The 25,347-nt window shown below is 40.6% G+C and overlaps 1 protein-coding gene across 1 annotated transcript in view; it reads right to left on the bottom strand.

The window, feature by feature from the left end:
• The window catches only part of polk (polymerase (DNA directed) kappa), a 63,499-nt gene that overhangs the window by 18,567 nt on the left and 19,585 nt on the right, over positions 1-25,347 (bottom strand). The window contains exons 4-5 of the mRNA XM_043707395.1: positions 11,174-11,326; positions 4,551-4,682 (exon numbers count right to left, since the gene is read on the bottom strand). Coding sequence (XP_043563330.1) covers positions 4,551-4,682; positions 11,174-11,326 — 285 coding nt within the window. The remainder of the gene's footprint in view (positions 1-4,550; positions 4,683-11,173; positions 11,327-25,347) is intronic.

Genomic DNA, 25,347 nt, shown 5'->3' with positions numbered 1-25,347 from the left:
GTGAATGGGGGTGGGGATGGAGATGATAGGTCAGAAGGGAGGGTGGAGCAGAGAGGTGGAAAGGGAGATTGGCAGGTTAGTCAGGTCATGAGGACAGTACTGAGCTGGAAGGTGGGAACTGAGGTAAGGTTAGGGGGAGGGGAAATGAGGAAACTGGTGAAGTCCACATTGATGCCCTGTGGTGGAAGTGTTCCGAGGCAGAAGATGAGGTGTTCTTCCTTCAGGGGTCGGGTGGTGAGGCAGTGGCGGTGGAGGAGGACCTGTGTGTCCTCAGCAGAGTGGGAGGGGGAGTTGAAATGTTGGGCCACAGGGCGGTGGGGTTGATTGGTGCGGGTGTCCCAGAGATGTTCCCTAAAGCACTCTGCGAGGCGGCGTCCAGTCTCCCCAATGTAGAGAAAACCGCATCGGAACAGCGGATACAGTAAATGACATTGGTGGATGTGCAGGTAAAACTTTGCTGAATGTAAAAGGCTCCTTTAGGGCCTTGGATAGAAGTGAGGGAGGAGGTGTGGGCGCAGGTTTTGTAATTCCTGCAGTGGCAGGGGAGGTTGCCAGGAGGGGAGGGTGGTTTGTTAGGGGAGGCGTGGACCTAACCAAGTAGTCACAGAGGGAACGGTCTTTGCAGAAAACGGAAAGGGTTGGGGAGGGAAATATATCTCTGGTGGTGGGGTCCGTTTGGAGGTGGCGGAAACGTCGGTGGATGATATGGTTAATACGAAGGTTGGTAGGGTGGAAAGTGAGGACCGGGGGGTTCTGTCCTTGATACGGTTGGAGAGGTGGGGTTTGAGGGCGAAGGTGCGGGATGTGGATGAGATGCATTGGGAGGGCATCTTCAACCACGTGGGAAGGGAAATTGCGATCTCCAAAGAAGCAGGCCATCTGGTGTGTTCTGTGGTGGAACTGGTCCTTCTGGGAGCAGATATGGCGGAGGCGGAGGAATTGGGAATACAATTGCTCCATTGCTCCCGATGCGGTCTCCTCTACAATGGGAAGACTGGACACCTCCTCGCAGAGTGCTTCAAGGGACAGCTCCGGGATACCCGCACCAATCAACCCGACCGTCCCGTGGCTCAACATTTCACCCAAACAGAGTGATGATATTTTTTTAAGAAGTGAAGGGATAGTGCTTGCTTGTACTTAACAATGTTAGTAAGCATAGGACTCAGAAGTGAAGTCAGGCAGACAATAGCTTTGTGGGAATACAATCAAGATGAAAGCGAGCAGAAAACAGATTTTAAAAGTTTTTAAAATATTTACTTGCTTTCTCCATGTATTTTTAAATCTCTTTCTCCCCACAAAATCAACCTATAAAGTTGGTCAAAAATTGTAGTTTTTTTTTGGAAATTTGAAATTTGGCAGCTGACACTAAACTTGGAAAAACTGCAAACTAGGAGAGTATGGAACTCCAAAGGACATTAACAGGCTGGTGGAGTGGGCAGATAGATTACAGATGAGGTGCAATGCAAAGTGTGAAGTGATGCACTTTGGTCAGAAGAACACAGATCATGTGCATATATCATTGAAGCAAGCAGGAAAGACGGTGAGAGCAATTAATAAAGCATTCAATATTCTCAGCTTTAATAACATGAACGTAGAGTACTAGAGCAAAAAAGGTTATGCTGAATTTGAACATGACATTTATTAGACTCAGCTGGAATAATGTGCAACATTCTGGGAGGCACACCATAGGAAGGATGTGAAAGTATTGTAAAGACTGCAAAGACATTTACAAGAATGGTTCTAGGGCTGCAAAACTTCTGTTATGGAGATACATTGAAGGGATTGGGACTGTTCCCTTTGGAAAGGCGGTGGCTAAGAGGAGATCTAATAGACATTTTTGAAATCATGAAGGGGCTAGATAGAGTCGATAGGGAGAAACTGTTCCTGCTCATAACAGGACTAAGATTGAGAAGGCACAAATCTAAACTGATTTGTAAAAGAAGAATTTGTGATATGCGAAATGGTTTTTCATACAAGTTGTTCAGGTCTGGAATGCACTGCCTGGAAGTGTGGTATTGACAAGTTCAATTAAATCATTCAAAAAGGCATTAGAAGATTATTTCAAAAATAAATAACATGCAAGGATATGGGGAAAAGGTAAGGGAATAGCATTAAGTCATGAAACTAATCTGGAAAGCTAGTGCAATCATGATATACTGAATGGCCCCTGTCAGTGCCATAAAGCATTTGTGATTTTGTGGCTCTGTACTAGACAATATAAATATGATGGCGACAAAAGCAGGTCAAAGGCTCAAAATTAGAACATAGAACATAGAACAGTACAGCACAGAACAGGCCCTTCAGCCCACGATGTTGTGCCGACCACTGATCCTCATGTATGCACCCTCAAATTTCTGTGACCATATGCATGTTGAGGAGTGTCTTAAATGTTCCCAATGACCCTGCCTCCACAACTGCTGCTGGCAACGCATTCCATGCTCTCACAACTCTCTGTGTAAAGAACCCAGCTCTGACATCCCCCCTATACTTTCCTCCAACCAGCTTAAAACTATGACCCCTCGTGTTAGCCATTTCTGCCCTGGGAAATAGTCTCTGGCTATCGACTCTATCTATGCCTCTCATTATCTTGTATACCTCAAAACTCAATCTCCCTGTTAATGAAAGCCAAAACACCATATGCTTTCTTAACAACCCTGTCCACTTAGGTAGCCATTTTAAGGGATCTATCTACTGCATCCCAAGATCCCTCTGTTCCTCCACACTGACAAGAATCTTATCCTTAATCCTGTACTCAGCTTTCAAATTCGACCTTCCAAAATGCATCACCTCACATTTATCCAGGTTGAACTCGATCTGCCACCTCTCAGCCCATCTCTGCATCCTGTCAATGTCCTGCTGCAGCCTACAACAGCCCTCTATACTGTCAACGACACCTCCAACCTTTGTGTCATCTGCAAACTTGCTGACCCATCCTTCAATCCCCTCATCCAAGTCATTAATAAAAATTACAAACAATAGAGGCCCAAGGACAGAGTCCTGTGGAACACCACACACAACAGACTTCCAGGCAGAATATTTTCCTTCTACTACCACTCGCTGTCTTCTGTTGGCCAGCCAATTCTGTATCCATACAGCTAGGTTCCCCTGAATCCCATTCCTCCTGACCTTCTGAATGAGCCTACCATGGGGAACCTTATCAAATGCCTTGCTGAAGTTCATATACACCATATCCACAGCTTGACCCTCATCAAATTTTCTAGTCACGTCCTCAAAGAACTCTATAAGGTTTGTGAGGCATGACCTGCCCCTCAAAGCCATGATGACTGCATTTAATCAAGCCATGATCTTCCAGATGGTCATAAATTCTATCCCTCAGAATCCTTTCTAACACCTTGCAGACGACAGACATGAGACTTACTGGTTTGTAATTGCCAGGGATTTCCCTATTTCCTTTCTTGAAGAGAGGAATTACATTTGTCTCTCTCCAGTCCTCAGGTACGACTCCAGTGGAGAGCGAGGATGAAAGGATCTTCGCAAGTGGTGAAGCAATTGCATTTCTCGTTTCCCAAAACAGCCGAGGACAAATCTGGTTCGGGCCTGGCGACTTGTCAATCTTAATGTTTGACAAAATTTTCTGCACATCATCTTCCTCTATCTCTATCCATTTCAGCATGCACACCTGCTCTTCAAAGGTTTCATTCACTACAAAGTTTGTTTCTTTTGTAAAGATAGAAGCAAAAAACTCATTTAGAGCTTCCCCTGCCTCCTCAGACTCCACACACAAATTCCCTATGCTATCCCTGATCGGCCCTACTCTTTCTTTGACCATTCTCTTATTCCTCACTTAAGTGTAAAATGCCTTTGTGTTCTCCCTAATCCGTTCTGCCAAGTCTTTCTCGTGCCCCCTCCTGACTCTCCTCAGACCATATTTGAGCTCCTTCCTCGCCTGCCTGTAATCCTGTAGAGCTGAGCTTAACCCTAGCTTGCTCCACCTTATGTAAGCTACCTTTTTCCTTTTGACGAGAAGCTCCACCGCTCTTGTCATCCAAGGTTCCTTTATCTTACCACTTCTTGCCTGTCTCAGAGGGACATATTTATTCATCACTTGCAACAACTGTTCCTTAAACAGTCTCCACATATCTATAGTAAAATTCTTCTACAAATAACTCATTTTCTGACTGTCCTGTACCGGCCCAACATCTAACATGTGCAGTCAGGAGTGTGATGGACTACCCTTCAATTGCCAGCTCCAATCACATTCAAGCAACATTATACCATTTAAAACAACACAGCTGCTTATCGGCACCTATTCACCCCTGTCCAAATTGCCCACATCCCATATATAAATATAAATAAATAGATAGCAGCAAGGAGACAAATGTCACAAAAATATAAGAAATTGGGATATAATCTTTGGGATTAATAAGGCATATCCTAAATAAAATTAGTGCAAGTAAATGATAAGAAAATAGCATTAGACAAGGAACCAATCTCAGGAATATTACTGAAAGAAAATAGAAAACACATCTAGCAGAAGACAAAGAAGCAGTGAATAAAATTATGGAACAATGATTGAATTCAAGGCTTACCTCCTTACTTGTTGCTCGATACTTAGCAAAATTTGTTGGAATGATAATTAAATTTGGACAGAGTTTCTTAGCAATAAATCCAGGCATGGCTGCACGTACTCCATATTTCCTGGCATGATAATTTGATGTTGACTTAAAGAATAAATGTTATTGCATTAGAAAAAACACTCTCAATGAAATCTGCAAAAATTATATTCAAGAATTAGTAACGTTATGGAGTACAATCATAAAAATCTTCAAAAACATACATGTGTTCATAATTAGCATGCAACCAAGTTACATTTTACAACATGAGAACTATTGAATTCAATTTACTTCCAAGCATATGTGAAATTTTAAATAATTCATTGCATTGAATAGCCGGATTAGCCAGTACTTATTGCTCATCCCTAAGTGCCGTTGATGATGGTGGTGAACTGGCATCGTGAACTACTGCAGTCATGTGGTGGAGGTACACTCAGTGTGCTGTTAGGGAGAGAGTCCAAGATTTTGATTCAATGACAATGAAGAAATGGTGATACAGTTCTGGGTCCAGAAGATGCGTGGCTTGGAGGGGAAGGTGCAGGTACTCCCATCCATCTGCTACTCTTGTCCTTCCAGGTGGTAGAGGTTGTGGATTTGGAAGGTGCTATTGAAGGAGCTTTGTTGCAGTGAATCTTCTGTATCGTAAACACTGCTGCTAACGTGCATTAGTGAATGTATCTGATTATGTGAACAGTGTTGTCTTATTTACTCTTTTTTAACTTGGGAAAAATACTTTGAACAAACTTACATTATTAAGAACAAAGAAACTTTACAGCCCAGGAACAGGCCCTTCGGCCCTCCAAGCCTGAGCTGATCCAAATATACTGTCTAAACCTGTCGGTCAATTCCTAAGCACCTGTATCTCTCTACTCCCCACGTACTCATGCATTTATCCAGACGCATCTTAAATGAATCTACCATGCCTGCCTCTACCACCTCTACTGGCAACGCGGTCCAAACGCCCACCACCCTCTGTGTGAAGTACTTTGCTTAACTGAAGGAAGTCCATTGGAGTAAATTCTTCATTGTATGTAAATATGATGGTACTTACAGGCAAAGCATAGCCTCTCTAAATTCTAAAGTAAAATCCTGTTATGGTGAATCATGTATTGTGACGGTAAATGACTAATTTCACCTCTTCACAATTGTAACCTATCTATGTGGCAACTGTAAATTAGTACCCTGAATTCTTTTTGTAGTGAATTTTTTTGATTCATTTAATTGTTTTATTAAAAAACCTGATCTTGAAATGATGGAAAAGAAGTTATCACAGTTTCAAGGTACATTACAGAAATAGTGTTCAGCAGTCCTGAGATACATGGATTGATAATGCTTGGTTGATGACACCAGTGTCAGAAGACAATGGAGACAAGTCATTTAATGTTTTAACATTTAAGATTTTAGCTTTACTTTGTGGGAAGAGAAGAGTTACTAGTGCAAGATGACAACTATGAAAAGACGCAGCACCTCCATTTACTAGTGAGTTTCACAACTAATTAAGCAATAGCACCACTTACTTTGCAGACCATACTGTCAGAATTCAGAAGTATGAAAAAAAAGTGAAAAGAGCTGGGTACATTAAACTTTGCAGCCATGATGACTTGGAAGTTACTGGCAATGCTTCGAAACTATTTTTCTTCTCAGTGACGGGAAACCCATGGCAAATGTGACGCCACTGTTTAAAAAAGGAGGTACACAAAAGACAGGTAATTATAGGCTAGTTAGCTTAGATTCAAGCATTTTCCCCACTGCAGAAGTTTCATTAAGGAAGAAATAGCAAGATGTGGATAGAAATTGTCCCATTGGGCAGATGCAACATGGGTTCATGAAAGGCCAGATATGTTTAATTTACTGGAATTCTTTGAGGACATTACGAGCATGGTGCACAACGGAGAACTGGTGTATGTGGTGTACTTGGGCTTTCGACAAGATACCACACAAAAGGCTGCTGCATAAGATAAAGGTGCACAGCACTAAGGGTAATGGATAGAGGATTGGTCAACTAACAGAAAGCAAAGAGTGGAAATATATGGATGTTTTTCTGGTTGGAGATCCCCGTGGCTAGTGGTGTGCCTCAAGGACTGCAATTGTGCATAATTTACACAGATGATTTAGAGTTGGGCACCAAGGTTAGTAGTATCAAGGTTAGAGTGGTGTTGGAAAAGCACAGCAGGTCAGCCTTTCCTGATGAAAGGCTTTTGCCCAAAATATCGATTTTCCTGCTCCCCCTGACCTGCTGTGCTTTTCCAGCACCACTCTAGTCTTGACTCTAATCTCTAGCATGTGCAGTACCCACTTCTGACCAATTGTACTATGTCAAAGTTCACAGATGACACGAAGATGGGTGGGACAGCAAAGTGTGCAGAGGACACTGAAAGTCTGCAGAGGGATATAAATAGGTTAAGTGAGTGGCAGGTGGAATACAATGTTGAAATTAATGAGAGGTCATTAATTTCAATAGAAATAACAACAAAATGGACTATTATTTAAATGGTGAAAAATTGCAGCATGTTGCTGTGCAGCGGGACCTGGGTGGTCTTGTGCATGTATCACAAAAACGTTAGTTTTTAGGTGCAATGGGTAATTAAGAAGGCAAATGGAATATTGTCCTTCATTGCTACAGGCTTGGAGTTTAAAAACAGGGAGGTAATGCTGCAGCTGTATAGGATGCTGGTGAGGCCACACCTTAAGTTCTGTATAGTTTTAGTCTCCTTACTTGAGAAAAGATGTACCAGCACTGGAGGGGGTGCAGAGAAGGTTCATCAATTGATTCTGCAGTTGAGAGGGTTGGCTTATGAGGAGAGATTGAGTAAACTAGGACTATAATCATTGGAATTTAGAAGAATGAGGGAGGGATCTATCCGAGCATATAAAATGATGAAGGAAATAGATAAGATACAAGCAGGGAGGATGTTTCCACTGCAGGTTGAAACTAGAACGAGGGGGCGTAGCCTCAAAATAAGGGAAAAGCAGATTTAAGAGTTGAGGAGGAACATCTTCTCCCAAAGGTTTGCGAATCCATGGAATTCCCTACCTGTGAAGCAGTTGAGGCGACCTCATTGAATGTTTTTAAGGTAAAGGTTGACAGATTTTTGAACAGTAAAGGATTTAAAGATAATATTGAGTGGGTGAATAAGAGGAGCTGAGTCCATGAAAAGGTCAGCCATGATCTTATTGAATTGCAGAGCAAGCTTGACAGGCCAGATGACCTACTCCTCCTCCTACTTCTTCTGTTTTTGTTTTCATTTATTTTTCTGGGCCTCCTAAGGCTATTTGCCTTGGGTAACTCTGCCTGGGATACTATTTATAATAGCTTAGGTCACAGAAGCTAACAAAACATGCCACCATTATTTTAAATATGTGCTTGCCCTTGCCTGTTGATTTTGTTCAATCAATTTGAATGCAACAAGAACATGCAATGCAACGTGTATTTTAATTCAAAACAAGCAGTTAACTTCTCATACTCAACAAGATTTTGATTCAATTGCACAAACATTTAATACAGATGGCATACTCGGAAGATTTTGAATATGGATCCTTCCGTTAGCAGCACCAACTTGCAATGCTCACAGTTTTGTAGCATTCTCTACATTACAATAGCGACTGCATTTCAAAAATAATTAATTTGCACCACGAAGACATGAAAGGGGCCATATAAATACACATAATTCTTTAGTTTCTGTTATCTAGAATTATCTAGTGGCTAAAGTAACCATTGGCCCTTTAGAGGATAAGAAGGGGCATTTAGTCATGGGATATGATGAAACGGCAGAGGCACGGAATTGGTATTTTGTGTCAGTCTTTACAGTGAAGAATACAAATAACATGCCAGTAATTGACAAAGAGACGAAGGTAAGTGAAAACCTGGAAACAATCATTATCACAGGAGCCTTGATGGAATGCATCCCAGAGAACTAAAAGAGAAGGTTGGAGAAATAGCAAGTGCATATGGGGTAATTTTCCAACACTTCCTCTACTTTGGGGCAGTTCCAGCAGATTGGAAAACAGTAAATGTGATGCCACTGTTTAAAAAGGGCAGTAGACAAAAGATGGAGAATCATAGAGTAGTTAGCTTAACCTCTGTAGTGGGGAAGATGCTGGAGTCTATTCTCAGAGAAGAAATAGCAAGGCATACAGATGAAATTGTCCCATTGGGCAGACGCAGCATGGGTTCATGAAGGGCAGGTCATGCTTAACTAATCTTTTGGAATTGTATGAAGACATTCTATGAACGGTGGATAACAGGGACCCTAGATGTGGTGTACCTAGATTTCCAAAAGACCTTTAACAAGGTGCCACACAAGAGGCTGCTGCATAAGATAAAGATGCATGGAATTATGGGTAAAGTATTAGCATGGATAGAGGATTGTTTAACTAATAGGAAATAAAGAGTGGGGATAAATGAGTGCTGTTCTGGTTGGCAATCAGTAACTAATGGTGCACCTCAGGAATCAGTGTTGGGATCGCAATTATTTACAATTTGCATAGATGATTTGGAGTTGGAGACCACGTGTAGTGTGTCAAAGTTTGCAGATGACACTAACATGAGTGGCAGAGCAAAGTGTGCAGAGGACTGTGAAACTTTGCAGAGGAACATAGATACTTTATGTGAGTGGGCAAAGGTCTGGCAGATGGAACACAATGTGAAGTCATCCACTTTAGTAGGAGTAACAGTAAAAAGGACTATTACTTAAATGGTTAAAAGGTTGCAGCATGCTGTTGTGCAAAGTGACCTGGGTGTCTTTGTGCTTGAATCACAGAAGGTTAGCCTGCAGGTACAACAGGTAATTAGGAAGGCAATTGGAATTTTGTCCTTCATTGCTAAACGGATTGAGTTTAAAAGCAAGGAGATTATGTTGCAGCTGTATAGGGTGCTGGTGAGGCCATACCTGGAGTACTGTGTGCAGATTTGGTCTCTTTACTTGAGAAAGGCACTAGAGGAGGTTCACTAGGTTGATTCCAGAGTTGAAGGGGGTTGGCTTATGAGGACAGATTGAATGGACTGGGATTATATTCATTGGAATTTAGAAATTTTGGGGGGGGATCTAATAGAAACGCATAAAATTATGAAGGGAATAGATAAGATAGATGCAGAGAGGATGTTTTCGCTGGCAGGTGAAACTGGGACAAGAGAGCATACCCTCAAAGTTAGGCGGAGCAGGAACTGAGAAGGAACTTCTTCACCCAGAGGGTTGTGAATCTACGGAATTCCCTGCCCAGTGAAGTAGTTGATGCTATTTCAGTAAATGGTTTTAAAGTTAAGACAGATTTTTTTTGAACAATGAAGGAATTAAGGGTTACAATGAGAGGGCAGATAAGTAGAGCCAAGGCCACAAAAAGATCAGCCGTGATCTGACTGAATGGCGGATTGGGCTTGAAGAGCCAAATGGCCTACTCCTGCTCCTGGTTTTTATGTTCTTATATCACAGCATTAGATTTTAATAAACACACTTTATGATTCATAAGGCATTAAAATTTCCCATTGCCACCAATATAAAGAAAAGCCTTCAAGGATCAGGAAACAGTGTATTATACTCTTGATTTTATATGCCCGTTATAGTCTACCATTGTATCAGGAGTAATTTTTAGACTCTTGTCTTTTACATGCTAATGAATCTCAAATATGGATGCTAATATATCTCAAAATTTGATTAATAAATACTGGCTAATGAATTTAAAGGATTTAAATGTGTAAATATTAAGTCACCAAATATTTTTTAGACTCTGAAAGCACTATCAGTACAAAGCCAAAATAAATTCAATGTATATAATACTTAAAGAACTGTAAACAAACAATCAGACCTTTTGTCACAAAATGCCAAAGAAGAAATCTGTTGAATTCAAACATTTCCTAACTTCATATCAATAGAATAATAAAGATTGCTTAAATGGAACAAATTACTATGAAAATAGTTTTCTGTCCAAATATGACCTTGACTTGTTCTCTTTCACTTATACTCTACAAAATCTCATCTTGCCAAAGTACAACAGTAATTTTAATTCAACTGCAAGAATATGTAGTATTATTGATGAACAATGGTCTAAAGTTAACATGATTGTGCAATGGAATTCTTTTCACTAACATACTCAGGCTGCAGCTGTATTTTAATCAAATTTGTCACAATATTTCCTTCTTCTTCAGAAAAAATAGAAACAAAATTCTATTTTGTGCTTGGCAGCACATATTGTGGTTCTTGTAACTGTCGTTGCTTGAAACTGCTAAATGCGTAGTAATTTGATTTTATTTTAGAAAATTGCACAAGAACTAGTTAGTCAACTCAATATACTCCAAATACAACTGTTTCAATTTTATGACTGATACGTTCATTGCATTAGTTAGAGATGCATTCAACATTGTTCACAAAGAAATGAACTGTGATGCTTTTGAGCTCTACTTGCTAATACTTAAAAGACGTTAACTGTTGCAGTATGCCCACAAATTTCTCACTTCCAACATTGAAAAATGATACTTTGCAAACAAAATTGTGCAGTTAAAATCCAAAACTACATGTGGAGATTGAACAATATATTTCTTAGCATGACAAAAAATTCCAAGAGTTTTTATGAGATTAATGTTATTCTCAAATTACAATCCATACCAGCATACTCATTGATCCAACAGCCATTGGTTTATCTTTCAGCTCTGGGGCATCTTTCATTTCCACAGCAGCATAAAAAGCATCCATGTCAATATGTACAATCGTGCGACTAAGGTCACGGCTCTTCTCCAGTTCAATTGCAAGTTGCTCCACCTAAATAATCAATAACAAGATCAAACCATTCATTTTTAAACAAATCAGACAGTGATTCATGCTATGCATAATTATTTTTATCTATGATCAAACCTGCTTGCAAGAATGAAGTTATTTCCTCTCAAAGAGTTTTCTCACTTTTCTCCTTTAGAGGTCTCTCATATTGTGCTAGCATGGTACCATAGACTTCAGTTGTATAGACAGTCTACAGAAAATTGATTGGGTCTCTTTAAAGCAGGAAGAAATAATTATTTTCAAAATTATGATGTGTAATGAGAAAGTTTATACAGGTAGTTCTGGTGCAACCCCGTATTATAGAAAAACCGCGCTACAGAAACAGTGCTTAAGGTTTTGGCAATGTAATCACATTACTGCCAACACATATTTTAAAAGTTTGCACTTTAGAAACAGTGTGCCCAATTCATCAATTCGTTTTAGTGAATTCATGTTAATGAAACCCACGTTATAGCAGAACAACCTGTAAAGAGAAACTGTTCACTGGCAGGGAGATCATAGTCATAGAGATGTACAGCATGGAAACAGACCCTTCAGTCCAACCCGTCCATGCCGACCAGATATCCCAACCCAATCTAGTCCCACATGCCAGCACCCGGCCCATAACCCTCCAAACCCTTCCTATTCATATACCCATCCAAATGGTTTTTAAATGTTGCATTGTACCAGCCTCCACCACTTCCTCTGGCAGCTCATTCCATAAATGTTCCACCTCTGTGCGAAAACATTGCCCCTTAGGTCTCTTTTATATCTTTCCCCTCTCATTCTAAACCTATGCCCTCTAGTTCTGGACTCCCCGACACCTGGGAAAAGATTTTATCTACTTGTGCTATCCATGCCCCTTATAATTTTGTAAACCTCTATAAGGCCACCCCCAGCCTCCGACGCACCAGGGAAAACAGCCCCAGCCTGTTCAGCCTCTCCTTACAGCTCAAATTCTCCAACCCTGACAACATCCTTGTAGATCTTTTCTGAACCCTTTCAAGTTTCACAACATCCTTCTGATAGGAAGGAGACCAGAAGTGGCCTAACCAATGATCTGTACAGCTGCAACATGACCTCCCAACTCCTGTACTCAATACTCTGACCAATAAAGGAAAACATACCAAACGCCTTCTTCACTATCCTATCTTCCTGCAACTCCACTTTCAAGGAGCTATGAACCTGCACTCCAAGGTCTCTTTGCTCAGCAACACTTCCTAGGTCCTTACCATTAAGTGTATAAGTCCTGCTAAGATTTGCTTTCCTAAGATGCAACACCTCGCATTTATCTGAATTAAACTCCATCTGCCACTTCTCAGCTCATTGGCCCATCTGATCATGATCCTGTTGTAATCTGAGGTAACCTTCTTCACTGTCCACCAAACCTCCAATTTAGGTGTCATCTGCAAACTTACTAACTGTACCTCTTATGCTCGCATCCTAATCATTTATGCAAATAACAAAAAGTAGAGGGCCCAGCACCAATCCTTGTGGCACTCCACTGGTCACAGGCCTCCAGTCTGAAAAATAACCCTCCACCACTACCCTCTGCCCTCTACCTTTGAGCCAGTTCTGTATCCAAATGGCTCGTTCTCCCTGTATTCTGTGAGATTTAACCTTGCTAACCAGTCTCCCGTGGGGAAACTTGTCGAATGCCTTACTGAAGTCCATATCGATCACATTTTCCGCTTTACCTTCATCAATCCTCTTTGTTACTTCTTCAAAAAAACTCAATCAAGTTTGTGAGATATGATTTCCCACACACAAAGCCATGTTGACTATCCCTAATCAGTCGTTGCCTTTCCAAATATATGTACATCCTGTCCCTCAGGATTCCCTTCAACAACTTGCTCACCACCGACGTCAGGCTCACTGGTCTATAGTTCCCTGGCTTGTCCTTACCACCCTTCTTAAACAGTGGCATCATGTAAGCCATCCTCCAGTCTTCCGCCCCCTCACCTGTGACTATTGCTGATATAAATATCTCAACAAGAGGCCCAGCAATCACTTGTCTAGCTTCCCACAGAGAGTAACGTGAGTGAATAAATATCAGTCAAAAGAACCAAGCGGGAGATGAAGAAAATTCATTTTCTTCCTATGTAGTTACCTTTAAGATCAGTAATGCAATTCCCAAGAGGGTAGTGGCAGCAGATTCAATAATTTTCAAGCGGAACAGATAAACACTTGAAAAGGAAATACTTGCAGCAGTGTGGAAAAACAGTAGGGGTGGGGCAAATTAGACAGTTCCTTCAAACAGCTAGCAGAGACATGATGAACCAAATAATGTCTTTTCATGATACATCGTTCTATAAATATCAGATGACAGAACTTTACTGAAGACATTAGACCCATCATGATATAGCATTTCTTCATGGAATATTTTGGAAAGGAAGCTACCATGTTTGCCTGTTAAAGGTGGTACCCAAAATGTTTTACTCACTTCTGGTTCACCCCAGTTTCCCAGGGACTGAAGAGCTCATTTCAGAGTCACAATGTTCCATCCACCAAAACGTACAGTGACCGTGATCTTTACAGCAAGACAAATCCAAGAAAAATGTAAGGAACAGCAGGTAACCTCTTCATATGGTCTTTGGTTGCGCAAAACCCTTCAAATCTGTCAACCTGGAATTCCCCTCCAAATATGGGTGCCAGCAAAAATTCATTACTATCCTCTGCCTACTGCATGACAACATGCAAGTTATGATCCTCACCAAAAGATCCATCAAAGTCGCAATACGTGCAAATTGGTGTCAAACAAAGATGTGTCATCACATCAATGCACATATGCACCTGCCTCTCAGCTTCCATTTTATATCAATGGAGTTTCCCACAGAGTGGAGCTAATCTTCAGGATGAGTAGGCAAACTGCTCAACATGTCTCACCTTCAATCCAGTAAAATTTGGCAACTTCAGTTATTCCCAAAACTATCAAGCTTTACAGTGAGCCTCTGGACAACATGGGAGCCTCCACATAGGGCTAACACTGACAATGAAATTCAGCTTTGCTTCCAGTGTGCTGGCACAGCCTTCCAGAACCTGAGGTAAAAAGTATGTGATGACAAATATCCTAAACCAAGCAAAAAGCCCATTGTCTGTGGAGCTGCAGACATGGACAACATACAACTGACACCTTAAATTCCTTGAGTTACATGACTAGCATAAAATTCTGTGCACCTTTACAGAAATGTGTACATAGAGGTATTGGGCTTAAAAACAGGAGCAATTGTTAAATAGAACACAAAAATTGTAATTTCAAAATGATTTTGATTATTGTGAATTCAAATTGTGAAATCTTTGATTGAGTGATTACCCAGCATTTAGAAATAAAGTTAAAGAAGTATGAAATTGAGATACTATTGTTAAAATTAGCTAAGATTAAGTTAGAAATTAAAATACCTTGAATTAGAAGATAAAAGAGAAAATAAAACCTTGAATCGGAAGAAAACAAGAACAAACAGTAATAGAAAAGGAGAATGAAAAGAGCAATTGAAATAAAAAGGCTGGAATTGGAAAGAAAGGAGAAACAGCAAAGAAATGGAAAGAGAGGAGAAAGAAAATCAAAGAGAAAAGGTAAAGACAAAGGAAAGAAAAAAAAATCAACGGAAAGCAAAGTGGAATTTTGTAAAAAAAAAAGTTGGAGCACTAAACAGATACAAAAATCAAATTGCCTAGGCTACAGGAAAGTTTAGAACGGAGGGAGAAAGGAAAGGTAGTAACTTAGAGAATGATTCTGTTTCCTCTAAGGGGTTTGATTCAATTAGAAATTTGTGTTTAATATCTAAATTTACAGAGAATGGAGATGAAAGATTATTTACTTCATTTTAAAAGGTAGCTAGCCAGATCAAATGTCCAAAAGATGTTTGGACCTCGATTTTAGAGAGCTTTGACAGGTACAGCAATGAATGTGCACAACAGTTTTCAAAAGAACAAACTGCAGACTATGAAAGGATTGATAAAACAACCCTCAATGCTTATTAGCTTTTTCCTGAAGTTATCAATTACTATTTAGAAGTTTAAAAAGTCTAATCAGACATTTGTAGAATTTGCAAGAAAGAAAGAAATGGTATTGGATCAGTAGTTTTGATTACTGAAGTTAGATAACAACATTTGAGAAAGTAAGAGGAATGATTGTTGAAGCATACCGAAATATTATTCAAAAAATCTACAAGATTTATTTACATGAACATCAAGTACTAAAGTTTCAAGCAGCTGCTGTTCTTGTAGACACTCAGTATATTTCACATGAACAGCTACTATGTGGAGGAATAGTCAAATAGGAATCCACAAGGAAATTGGAGGAATAGGAAATCTGGGATGGAAAAGGTAACTTTAAGGAATAAGAAGGACACCATAACAGAGGAATAAACTAGAACTTATAAGTGCTATATTATCTGACAATAATTATCAAAAATTTGATTGACTGATTTATTGCCACATGCACTGAAGTACATTGAAAAGCTTTGTTTAAGAGCAGAACAGGCAGGTCATAGTAAGCAAAGATGTTCAGATTGGAGGTTGTAAAAAGACTTATGAGGCATACAGGTTACAGTGCACAAGGCATGTACTAGGTGAGATCGACGTTAGTAAGATCAGCATTATTTGAAGCTAGAAAGTCCATTCATCAGTCTAATAATGTCTGGGAAGAAGCTGTTCATGAACCTGCTGGTGCATATTTAAGCTTCTCTATCTTCTGCCTGACGGAAGTAGTTGCAGAGATCATTACCGTGGTGTGATGGGTCTTTGATGACACTCTAGATTAGAGTGGTGCTGGAAAAGCACAGCAGTTCAGGCAGCATCTGAGGAGCAGATGACATTGGTGACACTGGCAGCCTTTCTGCGGCATTGTGCTATATAAATGGAGTCTGTGATGGTCTGGGTTGTGTATACCACTTCCGGTAGTTTCTTACGGTCCTGGGGAGAGCAGTTGCTACACTAGGCCGTAAAGCACCCGGACACTATGCTTTCAGTGGTGCATCTGTAGAAGTTGGTGAGGGTCCTTTTAGACATGCCAGATTTCCTGAGCTACCTGAGGAAGAAGAGGTGCTGTTGTGCTTTCTTGACCACCTCCGTGGGAAGTCCGGGACAGTTATTGGTTATCCTCACTTCACGGAACTTGATGCTCTCCACCCCCTTGTTCCGTTGATGTACTTGGGGGTGTGAAGTCAGTGATCAGTTCTTTAGTTTTGGCGAGGTTGAGAGACAGGTTGTTCTCATTGCACCACAAGTCAGCAAACTTGTAGATGGAGTACATTTGAAATTAGGCAACACAGTCATAGGTATACAGTGAGTTCAGTAGGGGGCTGAGGATGCACCCATGGGGTGGTGGGGAACTCCAGTGTTGAGTGTTATTATGGAGGTGCACTTACCTATCTTCACTGATTGTAGCTTGTGGGTCAGAAAGCTGAGGATCCACTTGTAGAGGGTAGGGCTGAGAACAAGGTCATAGAGTTTTGAGATCAGTCTGGAGGGAATAATGATGTTAAAGGCAGGACTGTAGTCAGTGAGCAGGAGTCTGACGTAAGTATCCTTGTTGTCCAGATGTTCCAAGGATGAGTGCAGGGCAAAGGATATGGCATCCTTTTGTAGACCTATTACGTCGTTAGGCAAATTGTAGGACATCTAGGCAGGCTGGGAGGCTGGAGTTGATGTGAGCTATGACCAGTCTCTCAAAGCATTTCATGATTATGTAGGTCAGAGCCACTGAGCAGTCGTCATTAAGGGACATTGCATGTGCTTTCTTAGGTATAGGGATTAGATTAGATTCCCTACAGTGTGGAAACAGGCCCTTCGGCCCACAAGTCCACACCGATCCTCCAAAGAGTAACCCACCCAGTCCCATTTCCCTCTGACTAATGCACCTAACACTATGGGCAATTTAGCATGGCCAATTCACCTGACTTGCGCATCTTTGGATTGTGGGAAGAAACCGGAGCACCCGGAGGAAAACCACGCAGACACAAGGAGAATGTGCAAACTCCACACAATCACCCAAGACTGGAATTGAATCTGGGACCCTGGTGCTGTGAGGCAGCAGTGCTAACCACTGACCAAACCATGCCACCCCCATGATGATGATAGCCTTCTTGAAGCAGGTGGGAACTGCAGCTTGAAGGAGGGAGAAATTGAAGATGTTGGTCTGCATGGGATCTGAGTGCCTGGCCGGGGACACCATCTAGGTCCCTCGCTTTCCTTGGGTTGACTTCCAGGAAGACCGATCTGATGTCTGCAATGGTGACCGAGGGAACAACTGTCCAGGGCTGTCAGGGCAGGTGTCACTGCACTGGCATTCTGTTCAAACTGAGCATAGCAAGCATTGACTGCATAAGAGAGGGATGTGTCTTTGAATGCTATCTTGCTCTGCTTCATTTTGTACTCCGCAATGTTGTTTAGGCCTTGCCATTGGCAGTGGGAGTCTGTTTTGTAGGTTTGGACCTCTAACTTGGTCATCTAACTTAAATAAAAGGATGAAGGTAAAAAGAATGATGCTGACATGCTTAGCAAATCTTAATAGAAATGCAAAGATGGATCCTAAATTGATTAAGTTATAACAAAGAGCCTACAATGAAAATGAATCAGAACCAATGTTATTACTGAAAACACAAAGTAATAATGAGGAAAAAGAGACCACTACAAATACCAGCTGATGAGAAATAGGCCAATTTCTCTCTTGATATCATAATTAAATTATACGAGTGTTTCAAGAGCTACCGATGTCAGATCACTTAAGTACAGCTAATTGGGAAATGAAAGATAAAGTACTAGAACACTTTTATTGGCCACAGTTGCATACAGATAGAGTCAAATTTTACCAAGCCTGCCATGTAATAGAGGCGAAACTAAAACCATCAATTAAACATTCACCTTGAATTCCAATTCCAGTTTTGAAGAAAAACAGTCCAGGGCCTTAACAGATTGCTTAGGAACACCCGCCAAAACCAAGAGTGGAATTAAATATCCTTGATAATTATGCATGTTTCAATATGATTTCCTGAATCAGTCTTAGGAAAATTATGCCATTAAACTGGAAATATTCATCTAATTTTTTTCACAAGGTATAGATAACCCTCAGATATATAATCAAATCAAAGTCCAAATTTTATGTTCCAACTTTTCAAATAAATAATTTATAGTTTGGGAATAAAACAATTTACATCTTCCACAATTTTAAGGAGCAATTGAAGGATGGCAACTTTAAAGAGCATAATTGAAGTTTATCATTGACAACGCCCTAATGGCCAAGACAAAGGAATTCGCTCATGACTGTTTGCCATTACAAGGATGTTGCCAGGGTTGGAGAGTTTGAGCTTTAGGAAGAGGCTGAATAGGCTGGGGCTGTTTTCCCTGGAACGGAGGCTCAAATGCTGGCAAATGGGACTAGATTAATTTACGATATCTGGTTGGCATGGACGAGTTGGACTGAAGGGTCTGTGCTGCATATCTCTATGACTCTATTCACGATGTCCCCAGTGAATCGACAGTATTCAATCGATTTGAAATAATACATGGGCATGAGGGGTCAGAATCCTTCAAACTGATGAAAGAAAACCTTGTAAAACCAAGCTCAGACTGCAATGCTGTCCAACGTGTCAGATTTCAGAGAGAAATTAAACAAACTTTGAGAGCTGCCCAAAAAGCACTTGAAAACTGCATAACAATCAATAAAAACTAGATTTGATAAAATGGCCAAAGTTTGGAATTCAGTTGCTGGAGATAAAATATTAGTACTGATTAATATTAATCACTGGTCTCTCTGGAACCATCAAAAGCAAAGTTCATCGGACTTATCAAACAATCATGAATCATTTGGTACTGTGGACAAGGGAGGAAAAAGTCAGCAAGTGAATAATGTTAATATGTTAAGAGATTCTGTGACAGAAAGGGTAGTGAGAAGAGACGGACAGACGGATGGATAAATAACTGGGGGTCCCTTGTTTATGGGCATCCAGCTTACGAACACACATAGTTACAAAAACAATCCCAAACAGAGGTGTAATTTCAAAGATCCAATATATGAACATTTCCCATAATTATTAAACCCTCCTTGACATTGTTTTACACTGTGTTCTGACTAGCATATGAACCAATTTGCTTTCTTAAAAGAAGAACCTGTTCACCCGGAGACTGCCTGTGTTTATTGTTTTTTGTCATCCTTCAGAATCAGGATCAATATCAGAATTTGGTGAGCAGTTTTTCAACACTACTCATATACTCATCAATGTGATAAAGACTACCTTGAGCAGCTGCTTGCTATTACTAATAATGGACTGTTTTCTTGGCAGCAATAAAAAGCACTGAAAATTATATTTTTGGTTACAACGGAATAAAAAGTTAACACACCACTGCCAGGTACAAATATAAATTAAGTTCCAGCAACACTTCAGATCACTGTGCTGGTAATGCTAAACCAGATTTGCATTCATTCTGCAACTAAAAGTATACACGCAACAGAACGTGGGCTCAATATGTACCTTGCAAATTGGGAGTACAATGTCTACATAATACCTCTGCTAATTCCTTGAAAACTGTGGTTTAGAAAATGGGTGCTTTACGTAGTTGAATCTAGTTTATTAAATTAGTGCAATTAGCTTATTGAACTCTCCATCCAAATGCAAGATCACAGTTAATTTGCATATTACCAAACACTCATATTTACTACAATACTATCCAATGTATTTATTTCCACTTTTCTTCCTGTAACAATTCCATTTATTTCTTTGTGATAGCATAGCAACTAATCATGCTGCAATGCACATGAAAGCTTCTTAAATGCCCTCCATTTTTCTCTTTCCACTGTACTAGACCATAAGACATAGGAATGGAAATAAAGGCCATTTGGCCCATCGAGTCCACTCCACCATTCAATCATGGCTGACAGGCATTTCAACATCACTTAACTGCACTCTCCCCATATCCCTTAATTCCTTGAGAGAACAAGAATTTATCAATCTCTGCCTTGAAGACATTTAACGTATCGACCTTCACTGCGCTCCGAGGCAATGAATTCCACAGGCCCACCATTCTCTGGCTGAAGAAATGTTTCATTTCCGATCTAAATTGACCCCCTATAATTCTAAGGCTGTGCCCACGGGTCCGAGTATCCCCAGCTGACAAAAACAAATTCCCAGCACCCACCCTTTCTAAGCCATGCATTATCTTGTAAGTTTCTATTAGATCTCCCCTCAACCTTCTAAACTCTAATGAATACAATCCCAGGATCCTCAGCCATTCATCATAGACAGTGCCCTCCATCATGTCAATCATATATCCCGTTGTTCCCCTTTCACTTCCCTACCGTCTCTTTCATAGAGGTTCCACATCCTCGCTTTTAATTCTATTATTTATGATTTCTGGTAATTATGCCCGAGCAGAGCAGGGGTGGCCAGGGGGCCTGAAGCAGAGTGGGGACAGTTATTGAGCTGAGGTGGTCAGCAGCTTGCAAGCCCATTCAGACCATTCTGCAGGCCCTCTACAGAAAGATTGCGATGTTAATATTTTTAATTTTATTTCTTATTTTCCTAACATATACTATGAATAACTGTAAGGTAATGTAACTATTTATCTTTATTTTTCTATTTTGTATCTAAGATTTGTAGCTAGGTAAGATGGTGTACCTAAGATGGTGCCATGTGGGGTGACATTGTAAACTTTTCACTGTACTCCTGTAGGAGACAGTGAGGTCTGCAGATGCTGGAGATCAGAGTTGTGAGTGTGTTGCTGGAAAAGCACAGCAGGTCATGCAGCTTCCGAGGAGCAGGAAAATCAAAGTTTCGGACCAGAGCCCTTGTACTCCTGTACTTGAGTGCACATGACAATAAACCCAATTATATTCTATTCTGTCCTCAGCATCAAACATCAAATGATTTGGATGTGATCACAGGAGGGGGAGTTAGTAAGTTTGCAGATGAATCAAAATTGGTAGTGTAGTGCACAACGAAGAATGTTGCCTCAGAGTACAGCGGGATTTTGATCAGATGAGCCGATGGGCTGAGGAGTGGCAGATGGAGTTTAATTTAGATAAATGCGAGGTGCTGCATTTTGGAAAGGCAAATCAGAGCAGGACTTCATGGTGAGGTCCTGGGGAGTGTTGCTGAACAAACTCACCTTGGAGTGCAGGTTCATAGTTCCTTGAAAGTGGAGTTACGGGAAGATAGGATAGATGAAGAAGGCATTTGGTATGCTTTCCTTTATTGGACAGTGCATTGAGTATAAGACTTGGGAAATCATATTGTGTCTGTACAGGACATTGTTTAGGCCACGTTTGGAATATTGTGTGCAATTCTGGTCTCCCGCTTATCAGAAGGTTGTTGTGAAAATTGAAAAGATTTACAAGTATGTTGCCAGGGTTAGCGGATTTGAGCTACAGGGAGAGGCTGAATAGGCTGGGGCTGTTTTCCCTGGAGCATCAGAGGCTGATGGAGTGACCTTAGAGGTTTATAAAATCATGACAGGCATGGATAGGATAAATAGACAAAGTCGTTTCCCTACATTGGGAGAGTCTAGAACCAGAGGGCATAGCTTTAGGGTGAGAGGGGAAAAAGTTAAAAGGGACCTAAGAGACAACGTTTTCACACAGAGGGTGGTGCATGTATGGAATGAGCTGCCAGAGGAAGTGGTGGAGGCTGGTACAATGACAACATTTAAAAGGAATCTAGATGGGTATATGAATAGGAAGGGTTTGGAGGGATATGAGTCAAGTGCTGGCAAATGTGACGAGATTAGGTAAGCATATTTGGTCGGCATGGACAAGTTACACTGAAGGGTCTGTTTCTGTGCTGTATATCTCTTTGACTCTATGACATCTCATCACTGTCTCTTTCACAGTCAGTTGCCACCATCTCCTCAGGGAGACTTTTGGTTTTTCCTCAACCCTAAAACCTGCTTTCCATCATCCAACACCTTCACAAGAAAGTGTATGAGATACAATATCTGTGGAAAGAGTTCTGATGAAAGGTCATCAACCAGGGATGTTAACTCTGTTTCTTTCTCCATAGATGTCAGATCTGCTGAGTATTTCAAGATTTTCTGCAGTCTATTTTAAACACTAATAAATTTGAAAAGTTGCACATATATACCTGACCTTACACAACTAGTCCAGTTATGACTGTAATTAAGATAAAAGGACGAAGTGTTACCATGTGAATGTTTCCTAACAGCGTGCCCTTTGGATGCTCATGATCTTGTGATCATTGAAAAGTCTTCACAGTGAAACTCATGATTTGATTCATGACACAAGGAGATGACTAATCAAAATTCTAACTTTACTTAACAAAGGGAACTCACTATGATAATTACTGAATTATCTTTTCTAGGAAACACTGCAAAGGATTACAAATTGTTTTAAAATTTTATGCAAGAAAAAATTAAATACGTTTCAGAGAAGTACTGCTCTAAACAAATCCAATACTGCATTAATTTTATACAAAATTTAAATTGAAATTGTTAACTAGCAGATTAGCACAAGAGGCTCAGTGAACTCAGTTGGCTGGTTTGCAAAGCAGAATAACACCATGGTGACATCTTAACCTCATCCTTCACCCAAGATACGGTGACCCTCAGATTAAACTCATCACCAGTCACTTCTCTCTTATGAGAGAGCAACCCTCTGATCACCTGGGAATATGATGAATTAAGTAAAATTAGGACTGCAGATGCTGGAGATTAGAGTTGAGAGTGTGGTGCTGGAAAAGCACAGCAGGTCAGGCAGCATCCGAGGAGCAGGAGAATCGATGTTTCAGGCAAAAGCCCTTCATCAGGAATGAATGAATTAACCCTAGTGATGTTCCAAATTGTACCGTAGAATAGTACGGCCCATTTTATTCAACACAGGTTTTAATCTATTTCCTGCAAGTGATGAAAAGTAGGAATCCAGGTAAGAGAAATAGAAAATAAAAAATGGAATAGATTGCAAGGACACCGAACGAATGAAATTTCCTTAATTTAGAAACAGAATGCTGCAAATAAAAGAAAAATACTGCAGAATATTTCCAGCCCCTTTCAGCTCTGAAGAGTCATATCAGACTTGAAACGTTAATCTTTTATTCCTCTGTGCAGATGATGATAAAAATCAGACAACACCAGGTTATAGTCCAACAGGTTTATTTGGAAGCACTAGCTTTTGGAGCGCTGCTCCTTCATAAGGTGGTTGTGGAGTACAAGATCATAAGACACAGAATTTATAGCAAAACTTTACACTGTGATGTAGCTGAAATTATATATTGAAAAAGACCTGGATTGTTTGTTAAGTCTCTCATCTTTTAGAATGAACATGTTGGTTTCAGTTCTTTCATATGTAAATCACAGGACTTTTATAAAAGTTACATTCTCAAGTGAAATTTAACAGTTGTTGTCATGTCGGCCCAAATAATGCATTTAAGGTGTGAGCTGCCCTGTGTGAGACTGTCTGTGCCACAGTGCTCAGACTGATTCTAATCTAAAAAGTGGATTGACAGAATCTTACATGGATTCATGCAGTTTTTGAGCAACATAAAATGTAATTCTCCAAGTACAAATTCACCCCACAAACTTATATATGTGTGTGTGTGTGTGTGTGTGTCAGGGGGAGGTGGTGAGATTATGAATATCTGTAAGGGAGTGTGTGAATGAGAGTGTAAAGGGCTATAAGGCTGTGAGAGGGTGCATATGTGAGTGTGAAAATGTATGTGTGACCGTATAAGAGAGGGTCTGCGTGAGTGTATGGGGCTGTAGGAGTGTGTGTGTGTCTGTCGGAGTGTGTGTGTGCGTAGGAGTGTCTGTGTGTGTGCATATAGTGCAATGTGGTCACCTGCAGGTCCAAGTTGAGGTTATTACCATGGGTACCGAACTTGGCTATCAGCGTCTGCTCGCCCACTTTTCATTGTTGCCTGTGGCAAAGTCCGCCTTGAAGGATGGTCACCCAAAGGTCCGAGTTCAAATGTCCCCGACCACTGAACTATTCTCCGGCTGGGAGGGAACACTCCTGTCTGTTGATTGTTGTGCGGTATCCATTCATCTGTTGCAGTAGCCTCTGCTTCGTCTCGCCAATGTACCCTGCCTTAGGACATCTTTGCCTGCAGCGTATGAGATAAAGAACATTGGCTGACTCGCATGAGTACCTGCCAAGTATATGATGGGAGATGTCCCCATGCGTAATGGTGGTATCCAAGTCGACATTCTGACATGGCTTGCAGCTTCTACTGCAACAAGGTTGTATGATGTTGTCCTGAAAGCCAGGCAGTTTACTACAAACAATGATCTGTTTGAGGTTTAATGGTTGTTTAAAGGCGAGAAGTGGAAGTGTGGAGAAGATCTTGGCGAGGTGCTTATCCTCATTGATAATGTGTTGCAGGCTTCGAAGAACATGGCATAGTTTTTCGGCTCCTTGGAAAGACTGGACAACAAAGGGTACCCTGTTGGTTGCAGCTCGTATCTGTCTCCTGAGAAGATCATTACAGTTTCTCAGATTTCATTTTACTTTGCTCAAAAACTGCATGAATCCATGTAAGATTCTGTAAATCCGTTTCTGAAATTAGAATCAGTCTGAGCACTGTGGCACAGACAGTCTCACACAGGGCAGCTCACACCTTCAATGCATTATCTGGCTGACATGGCACCAATTGTTAACGTTCACTTGAGAATGTAACTTTTATAAAAGTCCTGCAATTTACATATGAAAGAACTGAAACCAACATGTTCATTCTAAAAGATGAGAGACTTAAACAATCCAGGTCTTTTTTAATATATAATTTTAGTTACTTCACAGTGTAAACATGTGCTATAAATTCTGTGTCTTACAATCTTGTACTCCACAACCACCTGATGAAGAAGCAGCACTCCGAAAGTTAGTGCTTCCAAATAAACCTGTTGGACTATAACCTGGTGTTGTGTGATTTTTAACTTTGTATACCCCATTCCAACACCAGCATCTCCAAATTACGTGTAAATGATGCCAGACTTGCTGAATTTTCCATCACTTTGTTCTTTTTTTCCCTCAGAATGCTGCATCCTTTTTGAAGATTTTTTGAACCAGAGAGTCTAGTCTCCAATAC

The sequence above is a fragment of the Chiloscyllium plagiosum genome, chromosome 2, assembly GCF_004010195.1.
Source record: "Chiloscyllium plagiosum isolate BGI_BamShark_2017 chromosome 2, ASM401019v2, whole genome shotgun sequence".
NCBI lineage: Eukaryota > Metazoa > Chordata > Chondrichthyes > Orectolobiformes > Hemiscylliidae > Chiloscyllium > Chiloscyllium plagiosum.
The sequence above is the reverse complement of the archived record's forward strand: the minus strand, read 5'-3'. Positions and strand labels throughout refer to the sequence as shown.